The 23378-nt window shown below is 36.3% G+C and overlaps 1 protein-coding gene across 4 annotated transcripts in view; it reads right to left on the bottom strand.

Moving 5' to 3' along the window:
* Positions 1-23378, bottom strand: part of CTDSPL2 (CTD small phosphatase like 2) — an 84068-nt gene that overhangs the window by 23351 nt on the left and 37339 nt on the right. For 3 of the 4 annotated variants that reach the window (XM_086710573.1, XM_025919589.2, XM_086710574.1), the window contains exons 3-6: positions 12484-12622; positions 10766-10915; positions 4232-4447; positions 115-193 (exon numbers count right to left, since the gene is read on the bottom strand). In XM_086710573.1, the coding sequence (XP_086566699.1) occupies positions 115-193; positions 4232-4447; positions 10766-10915; positions 12484-12622 (584 nt within the window). The remainder of the gene's footprint in view (positions 1-114; positions 194-4231; positions 4448-10765; positions 10916-12483; positions 12623-23378) is intronic. The other variant, XM_086710575.1, reaches the window with a different exon arrangement.

Genomic DNA, 23378 nt, shown 5'->3' with positions numbered 1-23378 from the left:
CACATGTTCTTTGCAATATACCATTGAGCCACCCTTCCACACACACACTTTCATTCTGCTCCAAGAGCGAAAGGAAAATAAAAGACAAAAAAAAAAAAAACACAAAAAACTCACGGGTCAAATACTTCCCAGTCTTCTTCATAGGTGGCCTCTGCATGAGCTGACGAATAACCACTATCTGGAGTTACTGGTGCTATTTAATAAAAGGAAAAACAATATGTTGGTTTTAACTCACTGTGAGTATACATTTTTACTGATTTTATAGAAGATTTTCCTGACCCTTTGTGTACTTTAGGTTAAAGATATGATAGAAATAACTTGTAAACAGTATTTCAAAGCAAATTTCTTAACACATATTTCTTAACACAAATTTCTTAACTCCAGAAGCAAAGGAAAAAACTGCCATTACAGATAAAATGGCAAGCTAGATCATGGCTAGTAGAATTAACATCCTTAATAGCAAAGAAAAAATTTACTACTTATTGCTAGAAAAATATACTCCACCAAACTTCAATTTCTAACTGAATGGCGTCTATATGTGTAACCATAAAAACTTCATGCTGCCTCTTGCAGCAGTAACATTTTTCAAAGTACCTTGTACATACATAGGAAGTCAATATATATGTGTGCTGACAATAGACCCAAAGGTAGTTTTTAACCTGAGATCTATGAACATTCTTTAAGAGGTTCATGAAACCCCCTTGTGCACTTATGTTGTATGTACATTTTCCCAGGAACCTCAAGGCTATCTAAAATCTTTTAAAAGTTAAGAAATGCTGTTCTATTTAGAAACCACTGCTTCAGAGGAGGCTTTATTTTACTTCTAATTTACAAGCAACCTAAAAATAATCATGAAGCAATTCTATATGCCATGACACATGACACATGGTATATGTTTAAGCTAAAATTCTATCAACTGACAGAGCTTTAGAAATTATGCTGGAAGGGGCACCTAGCTTGCTGAGTCAGAAGAATGTAGGACTCTTGATCTCAGGGTCTTGAGCTTGAGATCCACAATGGGTGTAGAGATTACTTAAATAAATAAAAAAACCTTGCTGGGAATTTTCTAAGACAATAATTACAACTTAAATTCAAGAAGACAAAAGATAATATTAGTCAGAGGTAATGTTTCAGACAAAAGCTTAAGTTGGATGCTACAGACTGAATGTTTGTGCCCTCCCAAAATGGTATTTGGAGGTGAAGACTTTAGGATGTCATGAAGTCATTAGGGGGGAGCCCTCATGAACAGGATCAGTGCCCTTATAAAAGAGACTCCAGGGACACCTAGGTGGCTCAGTTGGTTAAGCGTCCAATTTGGACTCAGGTCATGATCTCGTGGTTTGTGAATTCAAGCTCCACATCAAACTCTCTGCTGTCAGTGCGGAGCCCCTTTGGATCTTTTGTCTCTCTCTCTCTCTCTCTCTCTCTCTCTCTCTCTCTCTCTCACTCTCTCAAAAACAAACAATGGGGCGCCTGGATGGCTCAGTCGGTTAAGCGTCCAACTTTGGCTCAGGTCATGATCTTATGGTTCATGAGTTCAAGCCCCGCATCAGGCTCTGTGCAGATAGCTCAAAGCCTGGAGCCTACTTGGAATTCAGTGTCTCCCACTCTTTCTGCCCCTCTCCCACTCATTCTCTTTCCCTCTCTCTCTCTCTCTCAAAAATAAACATTAAAAATTTCTTTAAATTATAAAAAAAATAAACATTACAGAAAAAACAAAAACAAAAAACAGAGACTCCAGAGAACTCACATAGCTTCTGCCATGTGAGGATGCATGAGAAGACAGTTGTCTATGAACCTAAAAGCAGGCCCTTAACCAGGTCCTGAGTTTGCTGGCACTTTGATCTTGGATTTCCCAGCCTCCTAAACTGTGAGAAATAAATTTCTGCTGTGTATACACCACCTAGTCTATGGTAGTTTGTTACAGTAGCCCAAAAGGACTAAAATAGTGGAACACGGTAAAAACTGCTGTAATCTGTCTATAGGAATGGAATATTGGTGGATAATAGTCTTTCAGGACAAAAAGAAATCATTTTTGCTATTATGATATATTAATTTCTTACATATGAATTACCTTGTAACATAGTATGTTCAGTGAATGCCAGATGTAAATAATAATTTTTGTCCATCTGTAATAACTTTATGCCAATGACAGTTCATTAGCACAAGGGTTAATAGAAAAATACAACTTCTAACCACTTCTGTTTCAAATTCCTATTAACCTCAGAAAAAGGGAGAAAGGAAGTAATATTTGAGAGCCTTCATGCTAAGCATTTTTCTTCTTTCATCCCATTTAGCCTTTAAAACCGTGAATTATTATTACCCTTTTAAAGCTAAGAAAACTGACTCAAGTGAGCTTAAATTGTCTAAAGTCACAAAGCTAAGTAAATGGTAGAGCCAGCCTCCTTCTGTCTTGTTCTCTTTGGCTTAGTTCTTAAGGAAAAGTAATAATCTTTGTCACTCATACTCATCTTTTAAGATCAGCAAAAATTTTACTTCTCTCCTGTCATGATACTCCCAGAGTAAATATAATATGCCACCTCATCATTTTGCTCATTTATTTGTAACAGCACTCACCACACTGTACAGTAATTTTTGTGTATACCTGGCTCATCAATTAGATCATTCACTCTTCAGGGTCAAGAAGCATTATCTTATTCATCTTCATAAACAATGCCCATCACAAAAAATAGATGTTCAATAAATGTTAGGGGACTAAATGAATGAATGAATGAGACAACAGGACTAAATTTTCCTTTTCCCCTCTAGAAATCACTATGGTTATAGAACTCCCTTCTCCATTTTCATAGTTGTCAGGGAAAAAAAAAATACAGCAGCACAAAAATATAGAACAAACATCAAACACGAGGCCCAAAGCCCTGGACTTTGTCTACTTTACAATTCACTAGCTTAAACACTGGCAAAGTAATGAGCATAAAATGACAGGTCAAGAGTAGGTTCATTTGCAAGTTTTAACCACCCAAAATGAACTATGTGCACCATATTGATTTGCTTGTCAGATTCAATATTATTCTTAAATTACAACATTATAATTTAACATTACAGATATTAACATTACAGAGCCCAATCTTTTATTCGACCAAGTTAAAATAAATCTTTCCTATTTTATGTCACTTTTCATTTTGGTACGACTGGGTTGCACTATATAGAAATTTCATAATTGTATGCATTTTTTCTTTAAATGTTTTCAGCTGTTTGGATTGTAGTTTTTCAAGTTTCTCCTTTATATTCAAGGGAAGAACATATTCTACTTCCTTACACCAAACTACATTTCTGAACCAATACATATGTGCAAATGCCTGGCATTATAAGAAATAAACAAATCTAAAAGTGCCTGGGTGGCTGTTGGTTAAGGGTCTGACTCCTTGATTTCAGCTCAGGTCACAATCTCATGGTTTGTAAGATTGAGCCACACATCAGGCTCTGTGCAACTTGCTTGGGATTCCCTCTCTCCCTCTTTCTCTGCCCCACCCCTGCTCATGCTTTCTCTCTCTCTCTCCCTCTCTCTAAATAAAAAAATAAACATGAAAAAAAGATTTTTTTAATCTAAAATAAAAGCCTAAGATCTTGTCCCTCTGAGAAACGATGACCGCCCTCAATTTTATTTCTGCTTTTAAGTATGATGGAACAGTTTCATCTTTTAGCTTTATGCATCTGTATACCACAACCCTCAGAAGTAATAAATTCTGATCTCATGTGTTCTACATTTCCATGACAAGTGGCTCAGGGACCAAACAATTATGTTAGGCTTTTATAAGGATCCAGAATTAGGCTGCAGTTTGAATACAGGGCAAGATCTAGGAACAGAAGCTTCTTGGGGGGGGCGGATGTCATCTATATATGCAACAAATCCGAAGGTGTAAAGCTGCCGTTAGGTAGGGACTTCAGACTTAAGGGTCTGAGACTGGGTACAATTACAATAAATATACTCATAAACATGAGCATCTATTTCGTTATTTGTGTTCAATTTCTCTAACTAGTAAGATCAGTACAAATAATTAAACTGTAAAATGATTAATTCTCAATCAACAGAACCTTCTAAAAACTTTCAATTTCAAAATGACTGTATATCTGGGAGAAAGTTTTATTTTCGATTTTAATTGTCTTATGTTCAAGGAAGAAAAACATGCATTTGACATTAAATAAAAATAAATAAATACCGTATTTTTCTAAATTCATGAAGATGCATAAGAAAAGGAATTTTCTTCACCTGTAAGGGGTGGGATATCACGATTAACTGTTTCTTCTGCTTCTTCTAAACCATTATTTATCGATGGTCTCACTTGAACTGCTTGATTTGAGTAAGCTGCTCCATTAGTTGATGTCGTAGTACTGGTAGTGATCTCATCCACCTGTTCCATATCAAGTTGTTTTACTATCTCTTCAGCTTCCACAGCCTGTCCTGGGGAATCAGATCCTGATGTTCCTATAATCAAGATTCAGTGTACTCACAACCATCATTTAAAAAATCAAAAGGGGGGGCGCCTGGGTGGCGCAGTCGGTTAAGCGTCCGACTTCAGCCAGGTCACGATCTCGCGGTCCGTGAGTTCGAGCCCCGCGTCGGGCTCTGGGCTGATGGCTCGGAGCCTGGAGCCTGTTTCCAATTCTGTGTCTCCCTCTCTCTCTGCCCCTCCCCTGTTCATACTCTGTCTCTCTCTGTCCCAAAAAAAAATAAATAAAAACGTTGAAAAAAAAAATTTTTAAAAAATCAAAAGGGAGTGGCAGGATAGATGTTTTTAAGGGTACAAACTTATATAGCAAGCAAACATAAGCCCTAGAGACCTAAGGCACAACAGAGTGCAGACAACAATATTGTATTATAATCATCAAACTTGCTGACACTAGAATTATTCCAACCACTAAAAAGAAAGGATGATTATGTAATGTGATAGAGGTGCTAATTATTGCTACATGGCAATCATATTAAAATATATAAATGTATCAAATCAACATGTTATACCCTTAAACTTACATAATGTTGTATATCAAATATATTTTAATAAAGGGTTTTTTTAAAATGCTTATTTATTTATTTTGAGAGACAGTGTGAGCGAGTAGGGGAGGGGCAGAGAGAGAGGGAGAGAAAGAATCCCAAGCAGACTCTGCACTGTCAGCACAAAGCCCCACACGAGGCCTGATCCCACAAACTGAAATCATGACATGAGCCAAAATCAAGAGCTGGTTGACTGACTCAACCACCCAGGTGCCCCTCAAATACATTTTAATAAAACTAAAATTAAATATTGAAAAATAAACTCATAAATATTTAGAAAAACTAAATGCAACAGACATAGAGCTGATGATCACTGTTTAGTGAGTCTCTTCTAGATATTTCAAATAATGAGGAATAAAGACTATTATAAGCTACAGTGCTATTAGTGAACAAAATTTTTCTTAAGAGTGTTCAGTTTAGAAACATCCACCTATATAGACAGTCATAATTTAGAACTTTAAAAAATTTTTATTGAGACATAATGGACATACGACATTGTGTAAGTTTTAGGTGTATGTGCTAATTTAACAAATCTATATATTGCATTATGGTTACCAACCTAGTATTAGCTAATACCTCTATCCTGCCACATCGTTATTTTTTGTGGTAAGAAAATCTAAGATCTAGTCTCTATGCAACTTCAAAGTATACAACACAGTATTGTTGACTACAGAACTTCTTTTCAATAAAGCAAATATCATTTATTAAGTGTCTACTATGAGCTAGGCATTGTGTGTGTGTGTGTGTGTGTGTGTGTGTATTTTTCATTATCCTCAAATTAGTCCAGTACTAAGTAAGCATCCTAGCCACTGTGGACAGAGGTAGTTATCCAAGAATGAGCTGTTACCCTAACCATCAGAACATTTTTATTCAGAGACACAAGAACAATTTCCTAACACGATTCCATCTCAGTAACAAAGACTGAAGTTAGTTTCCTAATCATACTCAGCCACAACCTAAATGACCCTGCTACCCAATTCTTCCACGATGAGATGACCCCAACTCTATTTCCTTATGGAATCCTCCAAATGTCATTTTCAAAAACAAAATCAACCTCCCATACTCTCAATTTTCTCAGACAACATTCCTTCTCCCTCAAAGCTTTAAATGTGACTTATTTCCAAAAAATCTCTTCCTGATACCTTTCCCCTCAAAGCTCTTTATTCTTCCATACTCAACATACTAAATGAATCAGAATTCATTTATTCCACTGCTGCCACCAAATCATTGGTTTTCCATTAACGTGCAAAAATTCCTCCTCCTTTGAGACTGATGGCACCTAGCTTTGTAGTTCTTCATTTATCCCCACTGCTGTCCTCTACCAACTGTTGCCAGCATCCTCTCTCAACCAGACGAATTTAACACCTAGCTACCAGTTTAAAGCTCTATGAAACACCTGCTGGTTGTTACTACAGGGGATGTCAATGACTCATCCCTAAGACTAATCAAAGGTCTTGCGCTCTTAAGCTCCATCTTCATACACGCTGCTCTCTTTAGCAAGTACCATGACCATAACCTGGACATTCACAGTAAGAAACTGTTCATCTCTGAAAACTAAAGTTCAAATGTATCAATCCACTACCAAAACTTCCTAACCTTTTAATTACCTATTTCATATTCCCATTACATGTGACCTTCATGTTTGATAAAGGCCAGTCTCATTCCAAACAATCCCTTAACAGCCCCTTCCCCACCCTTCTCATCTAGTCAGACTGCATGGTATATCACTTAATACACTCACAAGCCAGCAGCTTCAGTATTCTTGCTCCCTCGTCTTTCAAATGTCACCCATCATAGAAATCTCTCTTGAATCAATGTAACTTACAGGCTTACTGGATTATGTATGTATTTCTTTTAATTATACCCAACAACAAACATTCTAAACCTTCACTGTTCTCTTCAGTCCCCGCCACCAGGAATCTCAGCACATGGCACCATCTCCTCCTTCAAAGAAAAAGTAACTTACCAAAAACCAACTTCTTCTGCCCATTTATTTCCGCACACACCTTCACAGCTTCTTTCCTTTAGCACTAGAGAAAAATATCTCTTTTCCCTCTCTTCTCCATTCTAATCCTTCTACTATCTGTTTCCATAATCTCATCATTGTCAGCAGACTCCAGAAACTTTCTTCATTAGTTATTTTCCCCCTATTTTCAACCTCTTCCTATGAGACTCCTCCCTGAGGCTTAAAAACATGCTGGTCTCTCACAAAGAGAAACCACTCGAGACTTGGTAACCTCTCTAATTTTATAGTCAAGTAGTTCATAACAGTAACCTACATTTGCTGCTTCCTTTCTTACTCCCATTTTACTCTTTTAACCCAAATGTGTTAGGCTTCCAACTCCAGCCACTCTCCTGAAACTGTTCTGGCAAAAGAAACCAATAACTTGGGATGCCTGGGTAGCTCAGTTGGTTAAGCATCCAACTTTGGCTCAGGTCATGATCTTGTGGTCCATGAGTTTGAGCCCTGTGTCAGGCTCTGTGCTGACAGTTCAGAGCCTGGAGCCTGCTCTAGAGTCTGTGTCTCCCCTCTTTCAGACCTCCCCCACTAACACTCTTGCTCTCAAAAAATAAACAAACAAACAAACAAACAAACATACATTAAAAAAAAAAAACAGACAGAAAGAAACCAGTAACTTTGTAATTGCCAGGCTCAGCAGTCTCTTTTCAATACTCATTTCCTTTCCTTCAATCTTTACAATTGTTTGACCCTGGGTTTTGATATTCTCTTTTCCTTTGGCTTCTATGACACAAAATCTCCTGGCTTCTTCCATGTCTTTGTTGCTTTCTTTTACTTTGTCCATCCTTAAATATATTCCAAGATCTTAGTTTGCTGAACATTTACTCCATTAGTTTCAAATGATACCTATAAGCTGGTAATATAATAGTCTACTGTTGGGGGCGCCTGGGTGGCGCAGTCGGTTAAGCGTCCGACTTCAGCCAGGTCACGGTCTCGCGGTTCGTGAGTTCGAGCCCCGCATCAGGCTCTGGGCTGATGGCTCGGAGCCTGGAGCCTGTTTCCGATTCTGTGTCTCCCTCTCTCTCTGCCCCTCCCCCGTTCATGCTCTGTCTCTCTCTGTCCCAAAAATAATAAAAAATGTTGAAAAAAAATTTAAAAAAAAAAATATAATAGTCTACTGCTTAAACCCAGGTTTCTAAGCTCCACACAAGAAGGACAAATGGCTACCAGACATTTTTATTTGGTTGTTTCATAGCATCTCAAACTCAGTATGGCCCACCTATCTCCTAGAACCCAACCTCTCTTGAAAAAATAACCTTGTGTCATCTTAATCTCTGGTCTCTTTCACTTCCAATCTGTGCTCAAAATTTGTCTACTCTATATCTCTGATCCTTCTTCTTTTCTCTAATATCATAGTTAAGGCTACATGAAGTCTCATGTGGACTACAAGTCTACTAATTGTTTTCCCCCAACACAACCTTTTTAGAATGTAGCTGACACATTGTGATTTTTAGAAAACAAAAATCTGTTCATATTACTCACCAGTTTAAAACCTTTCAGTCATCCCCCACCAAGGATAAAATTCAAATATCTTACCATGTTAGTTTTGATCTGCCATCTTCGTAAGTATCTTAACCATCCTGTGCACTCCTCAAATCCAATGGTCTATCTGTAACTAATTTCAGTTTCTCAAACACACTATGCCTTTGCTCACGCTGCTCATTCTACCTGGAATACCCTTTACCACCTTTCAAGATTCAGCTTTTCTATAAAGACTATTGTGAGATGTCAGAATATAGAACCATTCCATCCTATGAATACCATACTACCCCATACCTCTATCAGTGCACTTATAAAAATTTATTATACCTATTTATAGATCTCTCTCCCTCTTGTAAAAAATTAAGCTCCTTGAGCACAGGGACCATGGATGTGTTAAATATCCTTGAATCTCTAGCGATTAATACAATGGCCAGGACACAGCAGATACTCAAATGAATGACATGAAATCTTCGAATCGCCCCTGCCCCATATTTAAGTATAGTTATCCTCTCTCACAGACAAAGAGGCTCAAGAATTTAAAGAACTAGACCAAGGTAACACAGCTAAAGAGGCAGAGCCAGGATGAGGATGAGGATGAGGAGGAGGATTTGTTGTTGCTGTTGTTGTTGTTGAGAGCAAGGGGCAGAGAGAAGAGAGGGGGAGGGAGAAGGAGAGAGAGAGAGAGGTGGGGCTCATGTTTACTGGCTCAAGCTCACCAAAAGTGGGGCTCAAGGTCACCCAAAGTGGAACATGTGCTCACCCAAGCAGGGCCCAAGCTCATGAACTGTGAGATCATGACCTGAACCGAAGTGAGATGCTTAATGACTGAGCCACCCAGGCACCCAGGAGAGCTGAAATTTTAAGACAGGTTTCTCTAATTCCAAGGCCCATTCTTTTCCCACTACACCAGCTATTTCCAAAGTTGGTCTATGGGGCACTAGTTTTACAAGATGTTAACAGATGTTCCACAAAAAAGGGTTCACTGGATCATACATGTCTAGGAAATATGGGGTTAAACAAAGTTAAAGGTAGTTTTTTGTTTTATTTCTACTATAGGACTTCACAGTCCTTTTAAATGTGCTAACATACATTATTTTCATCCCCCAGAGCATCTAGATTTTTATAGTGCACTATTCTGCCTTTTAAAAATCGTATTATCATCCAGAAACATATTCAAATTAGAATTTAAATAATCAGGCAACAAGCACTTAATGGCTATTTTCCATGTGCCCCATACTATCAAACAACATGGTGGATGCAAAAATAAAGACAAGATCTCCTGCCCTCACATAAAGACTAAATGATCATTTATGAAATTAACAATTATTCATAAAAAAAGAACACTAGCTATCTCTTTTTAAAATATGCCAGGGGCACCTAGATGGCTCAGTCAGTTAAGCGTCCAACTTTGGCTCAGGTCATGATCTCATGGTTTGTGAGTTTGAGCCCTGTTGTCAGGTTCTGTGCTGACAGCTCAGAGCCTGGAGCCTGCTTCAGATTCTGTGTCTCCCTCTCTCTGCCCCTCTCCTACTCACACTCTGTCTCTCTCAAAAATAAATAAACATTAAAAAAATTTTTAAGAAAAACAAAAAACAAAAATAAAATGCTGGGGCTGGGAGGGGGGCGGGGGGCACCTGGGTGGCTCAGTTGATTAAGTATCTGACTCTTGATCTCAGGGTCGTGAGTTCAAGCCTCTCACATTGCGCTCAGTGCTGGGTGTGGAGCCTAAAAAAAATGCTGGGCAACAATCCAAATTTCTTTTGCAAAGGCATTTCATTTGAATTAGAGTAGTTTTACTAAATATCCAAATTAATGACCCCTATGGGGAAAAATCAAGCAAACGAAAAATAAAAATAAAATGTGTTACAAAAAATGACCTACTTTCAGCTCACTTAAATATTCAACAAATTCCACTTTACTGATCTAGAATATTGAAAATGTTTCTGGATTCTCTCCTATACACAGCATCATAAAAATCATTTTCCTTCCAGCTCAGAGTTTATCATCTAGCTTTTCGGAGAGTGAAAGCGGAGTTCATGCACTTCAACAGAGTTAAACATAACCTAAATGTATTTCAGTCCATTAAAAAAAAAAAACAGTCTTTCAGGAGCTGTGTATTTTTAATGAGGCTGAAAACAAACTAAGATGCTCACAAAATACTCCAGTAAAATCAAACAGATCTCTTGAAAAACCAGGAAAACTAATTTTTAAACCCAGATTATGGTTTATGGGTAATAGTTTATACTTACCATTTTTATTTGCTGGTGAAAAAAAGTTGAAGACAGGAGAAAATATGGTCCCCAACAATGTAGTCCTTGGAGGACTGCCAGAGGAAGGATTATCTTCTAATTTTCCATTTTGTTTTACATGTTGATTTGTCACTTCATAACTACCAGCTTCTAAGGCAAAAAAAAAAAAAAAAAAAAAAAAAAAAAAGTTGCAATCTAGAAAACATGACTTTGAGAAATGTGTTTTAAACAATTCATTATGAAAATATTTTTTCCCTTAAAATACTTCATAAAAACTGATGAACACTAATGTTAAGAAAGCTTTACTTAAAAAAATCCTGAGGTAAATCAAATGATCTTTATAACAAATTTATTTATTTATAATGTTTTATAACTGCTACAAAACACATTTACATCTAGAAGTATATATATAGACTGAAGTTTCTAGTATGTAGACTATAGGCTTCCACAGTGTAACAGAAAATGAAATAAACTCTTTGTAAGTAAAGCAAGTTACAACAAAATGAAATAAACTCTTTGTAAGTAAAGTAAGTTACATCAAAAACACAAATGCAAGACTGTGTCTTTATTTACATTTTGGGATGCTGCCTACTTCATAAAACCGACCCTCCAGTCTCTTACTAATGAATAACAGCTAAATAAATAGCGGCAACATATATATACTGAAGCAGAAGACTATGTATAGTATATAGCAAAAATTACTTATGTGCATACCGAGGCACCATTTCAGAGTGGTTAAGAAAAACAGGTTTTTTGTCTTTTGTTTTTTTAGATTCTTAATAAAAATTTTTCATGGGTTTTGGAAAATAAACAATAAAAATAAATTCACACAAATGTGTTTTGATTAATCATCCTTGACCTTTCACAACTTTACTTGGTATCTACCCACATTTCTTTCTTTCTTTGCTGCTATAGCTCTTTTCTTTTTCCCTAATAGTTCAAAATTTAGAGATACAATATTGAATTGACAGGAAAGAGGGAAGGTATTCTTGCTGTTGTGTTTAAAACGCAGCACCCCATGCTCTAAAGTGTTCTTTATACCTTCCTCTGCTTGTCCTTCTTGTTTTTCTCCTTCTTTTGGACTTGGGGAGCTTCTCAGCAATACTATAACAGACTGACCTAGAACAAGATTTATCAACAGCAGCACTACTGACTTGGAGCTGGACAATTCTTTATTATGGGAGGATACCCTGTGCATTGTAGGATGTTTAGCAGCAGCCCTAACCTCCACCTGCTAGATGCAAGTAGCAATCCCACCATAGGTTGTGACAACCAAAAAGGTCTCTAGACATTAACAAACATCCCCTAGGGACAAAACAACCCCTCATTAAGAATCACAGCCCTGAGTGATCCAAGACCCCTCTGAGCTGAAGTTCCATGATCCAGAAACAAATTCTTTGTACTTATTTCAGTAAATTAAGTCACAATTATTACTGCTGTAAGAAATGAATTTATTAGAGGTCAAAAATGTTGTTCTGTATGCATTTTCATGATAAATAGTATAAAGCCAGTTGTTCTGCCTTTATTTGTCATTTTAATTCATCAAAGTATATTTATATGAGGTAATTTTTATTTCATTTCATGCTAATACTTAATACAAAGGAGATTACAAAATAAGGCAAAAATTACACACATTCAATTTTTAAAAACAGAAAAGAAACACGTCAGGTGAAATTTCTGCTTAGACCTAATAGAAGAATATCTAAATATTAACAAACCTCCATTTACTTGACTTTTCCGTCTTACTCGAGATATCTGTTTGTTAGGCTTTTCTCCTGCTCTTGGTGTTGATGTGATCAAATTATTATCTATATCACGTTCAATCCTACTCCGTTTTGAAGGATTTTCTCTCTCTTCCTTAAGATATGAGGAAAAAAACATGCATTGAGCATAGGCATTCTGCCTTACAGGTTACACTTATAAAATATGGTATGTACCCCCGTTTACTGCAGCTTAATTTACAATAGCCAACAGAAACAACTTAAGAGTCCATCTATTGATGAATGGATAAAGAATACATGGTGTGTGTATGTATATATACATATATTAATATCAAATTATGTTGTACACTGAAACTAATGTTGTATATCCATTATACCTCAATCTTTTTTTTTTAATTTTTTTTAACGTTTTATTTATTTTTGAGACAGTGAGAGACAGAGCATGAACAGGGGAAGGTCAGAGAGAGGGAGACACAGAATCTGAAACAGGCTCCAGGCTCTGAGCTATCAGCACAGAGCCCGACGCGGGGCTTGAACTCAGGAACCAAGAGATCATGACCTGAGCCGAAGTCAGCTCTTAACCAACTGAGCCGCCCAGGCGCCCCTCAATCTTTAAAAAAGGTACAATATGTGTAATATATTTTCCTGTTTTCACATGCAGGAGAAACAAAATAGAATTATATAATATCCAAAAGTGGTAAAAAACAAAGTAAAAATTTGACAATGTTGTAGGGGTGCTTATTATTAATGCACTTAAAATACACAAATATAATCACAGCATTCTCAATTCAGATCCTTTCCCCAATGTCCATTACACTGTCTGTGCTATTGAAACACTCGAATTGTAAGATGTGCTCTGAATTTTCAGCAATACTCCCCTACTCTTAGATTTGTCCAAAAGAACAGTGGTTGTTCTTTTGGACAACCACTCAGGGTAAGCACTCAGGGTAAGAAACAGAACCTCACTGGAATTTGTTGGCATATCACATATTACCAAAATAACAAGGCTTGCCAATGCCACACCCAATGCCAACCTCAATTCTTTAAATGCCCAAATTAACACTAAGGAGTTTACTCCTTAATGAAGCTCTCTATTCATTTCCTTATATGGGGCAAATCTACACCACCAGTGTACATTGTTTTTGCGATATTATTGACTAAAAGAGTATACTCCAAGTAATACCTGGTTTGTCTTCACTTGTACGTCTATTTTTCTCATTTGTAAAATTTTTCTAGAGTCATCGACCACATGAGCGATTTTCTTACATTACTGTAATACTGACCTATAATCCCTTGCTGTATTTTTTATTTTTTAGTAATCTTTTTTTTCTTTAATCTTTACTTATTTTTGAGAGAGAGACAGCATGTGAGCAGGGGAGGAGCAGAGAGAGAGGGAGACACAGAATCAGAAGCAGGATCCAGGCTCCGAGTTGTCAGCACAGAGCCCGACGTAGGGCTTGAACTCATGAACTGTGTGTGACATCATGACCTGAGCCGGAGTCGGACGCTCAACTGACCGAGCCACCCAGGCGCCCCTTATTTTTTAGCAATCTTAATCTCTACACCCAATGTGGGGCTCAAAACCCCAAGATCAAGAATCACATGCTCTACCGACTAAGCTACCCAGGTGCCCCAATTCCTTGCTGTTTTAATGAGACTACCTGAATCCTTTTGGTAAGGATGAGATTAGAGATTCTTAAACCTATATTAAATATAATTTATATGTATAATCAACATTCTTATTCAACAAGAGTAAGAATTCTCTACTCATACTGAATATTTGTACTTAATGCTTTTATACCACAGTAAATAATATGCTACTATGCATTTTTTAAAGGTTGAATATTATTTTATTTCTGAAACAAACCTTGGTATTGTAAATGAACACAATTACAATTTCCTATTTGGATGAAAACAGAACAAAGATACTGTCAAAATATATCAGTCCATATCATACCACATAGAATTTTACTTTTACTCAGTAGTTTTGCTAATTTTAGGTAGCTCCATTACAACAGTATGTCTATTATAGCACAAAATAACACTTCAGTGATCCACAACAAAATTCTTCATATGTTTACTATTTATCATTCCCCTGCATGTTTAAAAGATGAACAGGGAAGCCTCATATCCCAAATATGGGAACTCCATTGCCAGAAAACAGAACTCTCTTCATAAAGTCCTTCAAGAACAGAAATAACACCACAAAGCCAACAAGACTAAGCTCCAGCATCTTCTTAAAGAAGTCTCTTAGTACATCTGCTATAACATAAATACTTACATTCTGAAAACCCTGCATTCTGCAACACTAAAAATAACAAGGCTTAAGGAAAAAAATCAGTCAATGCCCCGTTAACTCTGTAACCATAGCACCAACAAAAACAATGATTGGGACACCTCCAGAGATAACTTGGACACCCCAGTGAGGGAGCTAACAGCAGCTGAAATGCTACCTCAGGGCTTAATAAAAGGTAATAAAAACAGAAGGAGAAACAAGGGCTTATGGGAGCTGAGAGGAGCTTTAAGCCAGTAGGGCAAAAATGGACACAAAAGGAAATGCAAACTGCCACGTGAGAAATGTCTCTGCTAGATCACAATGTACCTCTCTAGGAGGCAACCCCCCATTGCTAATTATCACTTCTAATTAAAAACTGTGTGTGTGTGTGTGTGTGTGTGTGTGTGTGTGTGTGTGTGTGTCTGTGTGGGGCTTTTGTTTCTGTAGCAGCTGAATTGAAAGTTTTTTACTTTCCTGATGAAATATAAAATTCAACTCCCATTACTCAGGATCCCCTTGTCCAGTTCAGGAAAAAATCATGTATAAAGCAACACATCACCCATATTATACTGACACTATTCCCCTATTTACCAATAGTCTAAGCTAGTTGATACTGTGGAACTACATGTTTATTGTAGTAGAAGAGACTATACTGTGGTCAATTAAAAATACATATAGTATTTTTGCATACATAAAGTATGTAAATACATACAGAAAGTAAAAATATTTTAGCTTACATCTCTAAGGAGGAAGAGGAAGCCATTTTTTTTTAAGTTCATTTATTTTGAGAGAGACAGACACAGTGTGAGTGAGAGAGGGGCAAAGAGAGAGGGAGACAGAGAATCCCAAAAGGGCTCCATAGTGCCAGAGCGGAGCCCAAAGCCAGGCTCAAACCCATGAAACCATGAGATCATGACCTGAGCCAACACCAAGAGTCAGAAGCTTAACTGACTGAGCCATCCACCAGGAAGGTAGTATTCTTAAATCTCTGAATCCCAAGGGAAACACACAGAACTAAAGAGGCAACAAAAACTCAAGGTGAAAATAACAGCAAAAACAAGGGGACAAGCTATCTCCCTTAAATTCTAAGCAGATGAAGACAAACCAACAGCCACCATACCTGAATGCCCACATACACTAGTGTAGAATAAAGGGATCAACAAGGTGTGTGACACACCTGAGAACAAGAGAAGCCCAAAACAGCTAAAAGGTAGGTATTCAATGTAAAGCATGGCAGGTCAATGTTAAGACGGGAAAAAGTTGTGCCCAATCTAATAGCAAAGGGGTCCATGGTGAGAATGAAACAACAGCTCCTATGAACTCCTAAAACTGACCAACTAAGGCTCTCTTCTAGAACAGGGCTCCACACTAAGGGGAAACTGCTGGGAATGGAATCAAAATTGAGTAGCAAAGAAACAAAAGAAAAGAAGAAAAGCGAAGTTTCAGATAAACATGAGGTAAGAATAAAGAGACAGGAAAACTCAAAAAGTAATCACTATATTTTTTAACACTACACAAAACTAGTTAGAAAAGATACCCTGTGGGGTGCCTGGGTGGCCCAGTCAGTTAAGTGTCTGAGTCTTGATTTCGGCTCAGGTCATAATCTCACAGTCTGCGGGACCAAGTCCCACGTGAGGCTCCATGCAGACAGAGAAGATCGTGCTTGGGATTCTCTCTTCCTTTCTCTCTGACCCTCCCCTGCTCATGTTCCCTCTTTCATTCATAAATAAATAAATAAATAAATAAATAAATAAATAAATAAATATTTAATTAAAAAAAAAAACACATATATTTGTGTGTGTGTGCATATGTATAAAGAATGACATCAGTAAAAGAAGCATTATAGATAAAAATTATAACTTATTTCAAAGCAAAAGACTTACTAAGAAAACAATACGAGACACACATCAAGAGTTAGAAAATTTCAAATCAGAGACAAAATAATTAGACATAAAAGAAAAAAATCACACAGTGCAAAAACGATCAACTTTTTCATAAAAGTGAAAATTAAAAACCTGGCATCATCCTCATTATTTTAGTCATGCTGTGCCTATGTTATAGCAGTTCTGAATTTCGGGATAAAAAAAGAGATGGGCCTTGAACATCAGGAGTTTATGCTCGAAGATACAGAAGGATGCTTTACTGTAATATCAGAAATAAAGACTGAACCAGAACAGACATAAAAGTGAGTAAACAACAGATTAGGTCTTTAATTACTTATTTTTTATTTAGTAGGCTCCACACCCAGCATGGAGCCCAACATGGGGCTCAAACTCACGACCTTGAGATCAAGACCTCAGCTAAGATCAGACCCTGAGATCAAGACCTGAGCTGAGATCAAGAGTCAGATGCTTAATCAAGTGGGCTAACCAGGCACCCCTAAATTATGTTTTTTAAAAGAAACAGAAGATAAAATGGGGGAAAAATTTTAAAGACATCAAAATATTACAAATACTGAAGATAGATAAAGAAGATCCAATGGACAGAAAATAGTAGTCCCTGAAGAAGGAAACCAAACAGAAAGTTTTCCACAAAGAAAAGATTTTAAATTACATGTTGAAAGATATGTTTAACTAAAACTATCAACCCAGAAAAGCAAACAAAATATATCCTAAACTTCATAGAATTTGAAGGAAAAAAAAAATCCTTTGGAGATCAAAGGAAAATCACTTCATTTATAAAGGTAAAAAATTAGATTATCATCAAACTTCCAACAGCAATGCTTTTATGTCAGAATAAAATGGAATAACATTTAAAATAATTACAAACAGAAAAGGCTACCCGAGTATTTTATATGCAGCAAAACTGATTTTCAAGCTTAAAGAGTACTGTTATCAATGTGCAAGAATATTGTTCCCATGAGTACTCTCTGTGGCATCTACCAGAAAATGAGCTTCAGACAACAAAAATGACTACAGACAATGACATAAGAACTGAGGATAAGCATGAAACATAGTGAACGTATGTAGAACCTTTGTAACTAAGATAAATGAGGATTAAAAGATAGTATGGAATGACTATAGGCTCAGAATGTACAGATATAAAACTATAAGAAAACTGATAAGAGATAAAGTTTTTTTTTTAATTGATCACTTTAAAGTCATTCTGAGACAGAAAACAGAATTCTTCACAGCTGATCTACACAAGAAGTACTAAATGAAATTCTTTAGGCATAAAATAAGTAATACCAGATGGGATCCTAAACCTATAGTAAGGAATGAACACCACTAAGGCAAATATATGAGGAAATATAAAAGACTTTGTGTTCACTACTACTGTACTTTTACTAGCTATCTTCAAAGGTCATATTTGCTATAATCTCTGTAGCCTCATTATGATCCAGTAAATTATACTGAAGTCTTAAAGCTTTTAATAGTGTGTATATATATATGTGTGTATATATACATGTATATATATGTACATATACATATATATATGTATAGGTAGATATATGTATATATATATGGAAACATAGTAAGAGTACTCTGAATATTTTGCTTTGCAGTAATACCAAATTAGGTTTTTAAAATTTTGTCTAGGGGTGCATGGGTGACTCTGTCAGTTAAGTGTCTGACTTTGGCTCAGGTCATGCATGATCTCACGGCTTATAAATTCAAGCCCAACACCGGGCTTCATACTGACTGTGTGGAGCCTGCTTGGGATTTTCTCCCTCTCTATCCTCCCCCACTTGCATTCTCTCTCAAAAAAAAATTTTTTTTTTTGGTCTAAAACACTTATTTTGAAATTCACTAAAAATTTACAATAAAATTCATAACTTTATAATTAACAATGAATTTTAAAAAAGGGAGATTAGACAATTTGTGGTTTCACTCCATTATTATACTGACGCAAAGAAACTGACATAGAATTCTGACTCACAAAAGGGGGAAAACTACTCTAAAGAATCTGGATCAAACTGCAAATTACAAATAAGAATATGATAAAGCTATTTTCCTTTAGCTGTATAAATATTATTGTTTCATCGTGCCTTATATAATAGAACATACTCAAATAAAGTTATGGTGCCAATTCAGTTCCACTATCATTTGAGAACACTCATTCAACATTTAAAAAAGGAATTTAATATTTTAAATGTACACATCGAGTTTTTAAAAGCCAAAAATCGTTATAATTTTTCAAACTAAAAAAACTGAATCACCGAGGAGTGACTGGGTGGCTCAGTTGGTTAAGCGTTCACCTTCAGCTCAGGCCATGATCTAACAGTTCATGAGTTCAAGCTCTGTGTCAGGCTCTGGGCTGACAGCTCAGAGTCTGGAGACCACTTTGGATTCTGTGTCTCCTTCTCTCTCTCTCTCTCTGCCCCTCTCCCACTTGTGCTCTTGCTTTCTCTCTCTCAAAAAAAACAAAACAAAACAAAACAAAAAACAAATAACAACAACAAAAAAACCCCACAAGACAAACAAGAAACTGAACTACCACTGAAATATCTTAAAGAGTAAGTTATACTGCACTGGTTGAAAATGTGCACATATTACTCACTATCTGAGAGACTTATAAACTCTTGCACAGTAGACATTGCTGGAAGCCTGGTGAATAAAAAAGTCAATGAAAGAAACAGGCTCTTTCACTTCCCAGAGATAAAGTAACTCTGAATTAAAGACTTACCTGCAAATACAGGAAATTAGTTAATATCTAGTCTGTAGAATTGTACTTTTGCCTTACAGATATGGCCAGACTTTCTGTTTTGACTATATTTATCTAATACTAGCATCAACTAATTATCAAAGATCTTCTTTACTGTGAATGTGTGGTAATAAACACAAATGGGGAGTAATTTTTTTGTGTCTCAGTTTATCCTGAAATAACATGTTGAACATTTGTGCTGACTGTGCAACAGCAATGGTAGATATTAACTACTGTCACCTTAGCACAAATTAAGGCAATGACACCCAATAGTTACCGTATTATTTACTGCCATGCACTGGCAGGGGGAATAAAGCCAGTTCGACTTAAGAATGTCCCTGCTGAAGCTGTAAGATTAATTTAATCTCAACCCTTAAATATGTGTTAACATCCTGTAGGATGGTAAGTACAATAAAATACTACAGCTGCAAACTTGTGCTTCCACAATTGTCTTGAATAAAAAGTATCTGAGTGATTATAAGCTGAATTACACCACTTTTCTGATGGAAAAGTATTTTTACTAGAAGTAGACTTTTTAAAAATTTTTAAATGTTTGTTTATTTTTGAGACAGAGAGATGCAGACAGCACGTGCAAGTGGGAGAGGGGCAGAGAGAGAGGAAGACAGACACAGAATCCGAAACAGGCTCCAGGCTCTGAGCTGTCAGCACAGAGCCGGACATAGGGCTCAAACTCACAAACTGTGAGATCATGACCTGAGTGAAAGTTGGACACTTAACCAACTGAGCCACCCAGGTGCCCTGGTATTTTCTGACAAGTGAACAAAGTAAGCCTGCCACTTCAAGAAAAACTGACACTTTTTGTTGCCAACAATAAAATTTGAGCTTTCAAGCAAAAATTCGAATTTTAGAAAACTTAGACCCAGCACCATAAGCTTGACAGTTTCCCAGTACTTAACGACTATCCTGTTGAGATCAATGGGGATGTTCAGAAATGTAATTTTTAAGTACTGAATAATGAAATATATCAGTATATCAAAGATCTACATAATTCAGTGAACCAATATCTTCTAAACAATCAGTGTATAGTGTTACAAAACCATACATACACATTCCAAGTGCAAGACTGACTAACGAAAAGATTATTGCAATCCTTTCAAATTTCATCTTGGAACAAGATGAAATCATTTGACAAGTTTTGGTATAGTATCAACAGACTATCAAAATTATCTAAAAAAGATAGTAAAGTACTCTTCTGTTTACCAAATACAGGCAAATATGGTTTTAAGTGCTTCAATGATAACAAACTACCTTGTATGAAGTCAACATTAAAGAGATTTGCAAAACTGTAAATGTTATGCTCCCATTAATTTCCTTTTTGTTTTTAGGAAATACTTAAAAACATATTATTGTATTAACATGTAGTGGATTTATAATTGCAATTAGAAATGAATATTTTCAAAATTCCTCAGTTTTAATATCTAATGAGATATACTGATAAATAGCTCACATAAACAAACGTTCTTTAGAGTTTCCAATAATTTCTAAGAACGTAAAGGAGCCTGAGATCAAAAAGTTTAAGAACACTCGCTCAAAAGAAACTACTAATGGAAGTCACAAGAAAAAAGTTAAGAAGTCACCCCCTCCCAATGGGGAAAAAATCTGAACTGGCAGTTCACAAAAGAAAATCCACATATGGCCAATAAGCACATTCAACTTCATTAATCATCAGGGAAATACAAAATAAAAACACAATGAGATAACCACCCACCCCTGTAGAAAGGCTAAAATTAAAAAGACTGGCAATATCAAATATTGCTAAGGATGTAGGCAACTGGAACAGTCAAACAATGCTGGGTAGAATGGTACAAATACTCTGGAAAACAACTGAACAACTTCTTAAAAGTTAAAGAGTCTTTCAACAAATGGTGCTAGGACTAACAGATATTAATATGCAAAAGAATACAGATGGACTCCTACCTCACACCATCTACAAAAATTAATTCAAAATGGATGAAAGAGTTGAATATAAGAACTAAAACTATAAAATGTATAAGAAAAAAACTCTGAAGCTTGTAAGAAAAAATTTATAACAATTATAAGAAAATTTGGGCCTAAAACTTTATCACCTTGAGTTTGGCAATAGCTTCTTGGACATGACACCAAAAATATAAGCAACAACAACAAAAAATAAATAAATTAGACTTGATTTCATCAAATTTAAAACTTTTGTGCTTCAAAGGGGTCTAAAAGAATGGGAGAAAATGTCTGCAAGTCATTTATGGAACAAGGGACTTATATCTAAAATATATAAAGAACTCTTACAACTCAATTATAAGAAGACAAAACCCAATTTAAAAATGTACAAAGATTTAAAAGACATTTCTCTGAAGAAGTTACAATGGCCAAGCTCATGAAAAGTGCTCAGTGTCACGGGTCATTAGGAAAATGTATCAGAACCACAATGATACCGTTTCACTCACTAAGATGGCTATACCTAAAAGAACAATAACAAGTGTTGTTGAGGATGTGGAGAAACTAGAACCTTTAACTTTGTTGGTGGGACTGTAATATGGTGCAGCGATTTGGGAAACAGTCTGCAAGTCCTTAAAAAGCTACACAGGGGGGCGCCTGGGTGGCTCAGCTGGTTAAGCGTCCGACTTCGGCTCAAGTCATGATGTGTCATGATCTCACAGTCCGTGAGTTCGAGCCCCGCGTCGGGCTCTGTGCTGACAGCTCAGAGCCTGGAGCCTGCTTCAGATTCTGTGTCTCCCTCTCTCTCTCTGACCCTCCCCCGTTCATGCTCTCTTTCTGTCTCAAAAATAAATAAAACATTAAAAAAAAAAAAAGCTACACAGAATTATCATATCATCCTGCAATTCTACTCTTCAGTATATTCTCAAGAGATGTGAAAACAGATTTCCACAATGGGACGCCTGGATGGCTAGGTCCATTAAGCATCCGACTTCAGCTCAGGTCATGATCTTGCAGTCTGTGAGTTCAAGCCCCACATCAGGCCCTGTGCTGACAGCTCAGAGCCTGAAGCCTGCCTCAGATTTTGTGTGTGTGTGTGTGTGTGTGTGTGTGTGTGTGTGTGTGTGTCTGTCTCTTTCTCTCTGTCCCTCCCCCACCTGCACGCACATTCTCTCTCTCAAAAAGAAACATTAAAAAAAAATTTTTTTAAATAGATTTCCACAAAAAACCTTGTATGTGAATGTTCACCAGGAGTCACCTTCATAATAGCCAAAATGTGGAAATGTCCATCAACTGATAAAATGGATAATCAAAATGTTGAATATCCATGTTATAGAATATTATTACTTGGCAATAAGAAGGAATGATGAAATGATATATGCTACAACACAAATGCACACTGTGCATATATTGAAAGCTACTGAATTTATACCTTAAATGGGTGAGTTTTACGGTATTGCTAATTATGCAGGTCTCAATAAAGCAACCACAAAAAAAATTAACATGCATTATATGACTTAGCAATACCACTCTGTTTAACTTAAATATATGTCCATACATGGGCTCAACACAAATATTCATAGCAGCTTTATTCATGATAGCCAAAAAATATATACAATCCAAACGGAGACACAAATTATGTTATGCAGTATACTCACACCAACAGAATTCTGGATGGAGGGCAGAATAAAGTATGAAGACACGCAGTAACATAAGTGAATCCAAAAACTTTACACAGAGTGAAAGATGTAAGAGATGCTATATGACTACAATCATTATGAAACTCCAGAAGAGATTTATGTGATTTATAACAACAGCAGATAGATGGTTGTCTAGAGTGATAACTGTGAAACTGTCTGCAAAGACTGTAAGGGTTTTTGGGCATGAGTGTATAAATCTGTTAAAAATTCATGACAATATATACTTTAAATGAGTGTGTTTGTGTATAATTGTAAATCAAGTTAATTTTTAAAAGTTAATACAGGAGATAGAATGATATTCTAAAAGATAACTAGTTTACCAAAAGAAGGCATAGGAAAAA

The sequence above is a fragment of the Puma concolor genome, chromosome B3 (genome assembly GCF_028749965.1).
Source record: "Puma concolor isolate L17-30 chromosome B3, mPumCon1.1.hap2, whole genome shotgun sequence".
Lineage (NCBI taxonomy): Eukaryota > Metazoa > Chordata > Mammalia > Carnivora > Felidae > Puma > Puma concolor.
The sequence above is the reverse complement of the archived record's forward strand: the minus strand, read 5'-3'. Positions and strand labels throughout refer to the sequence as shown.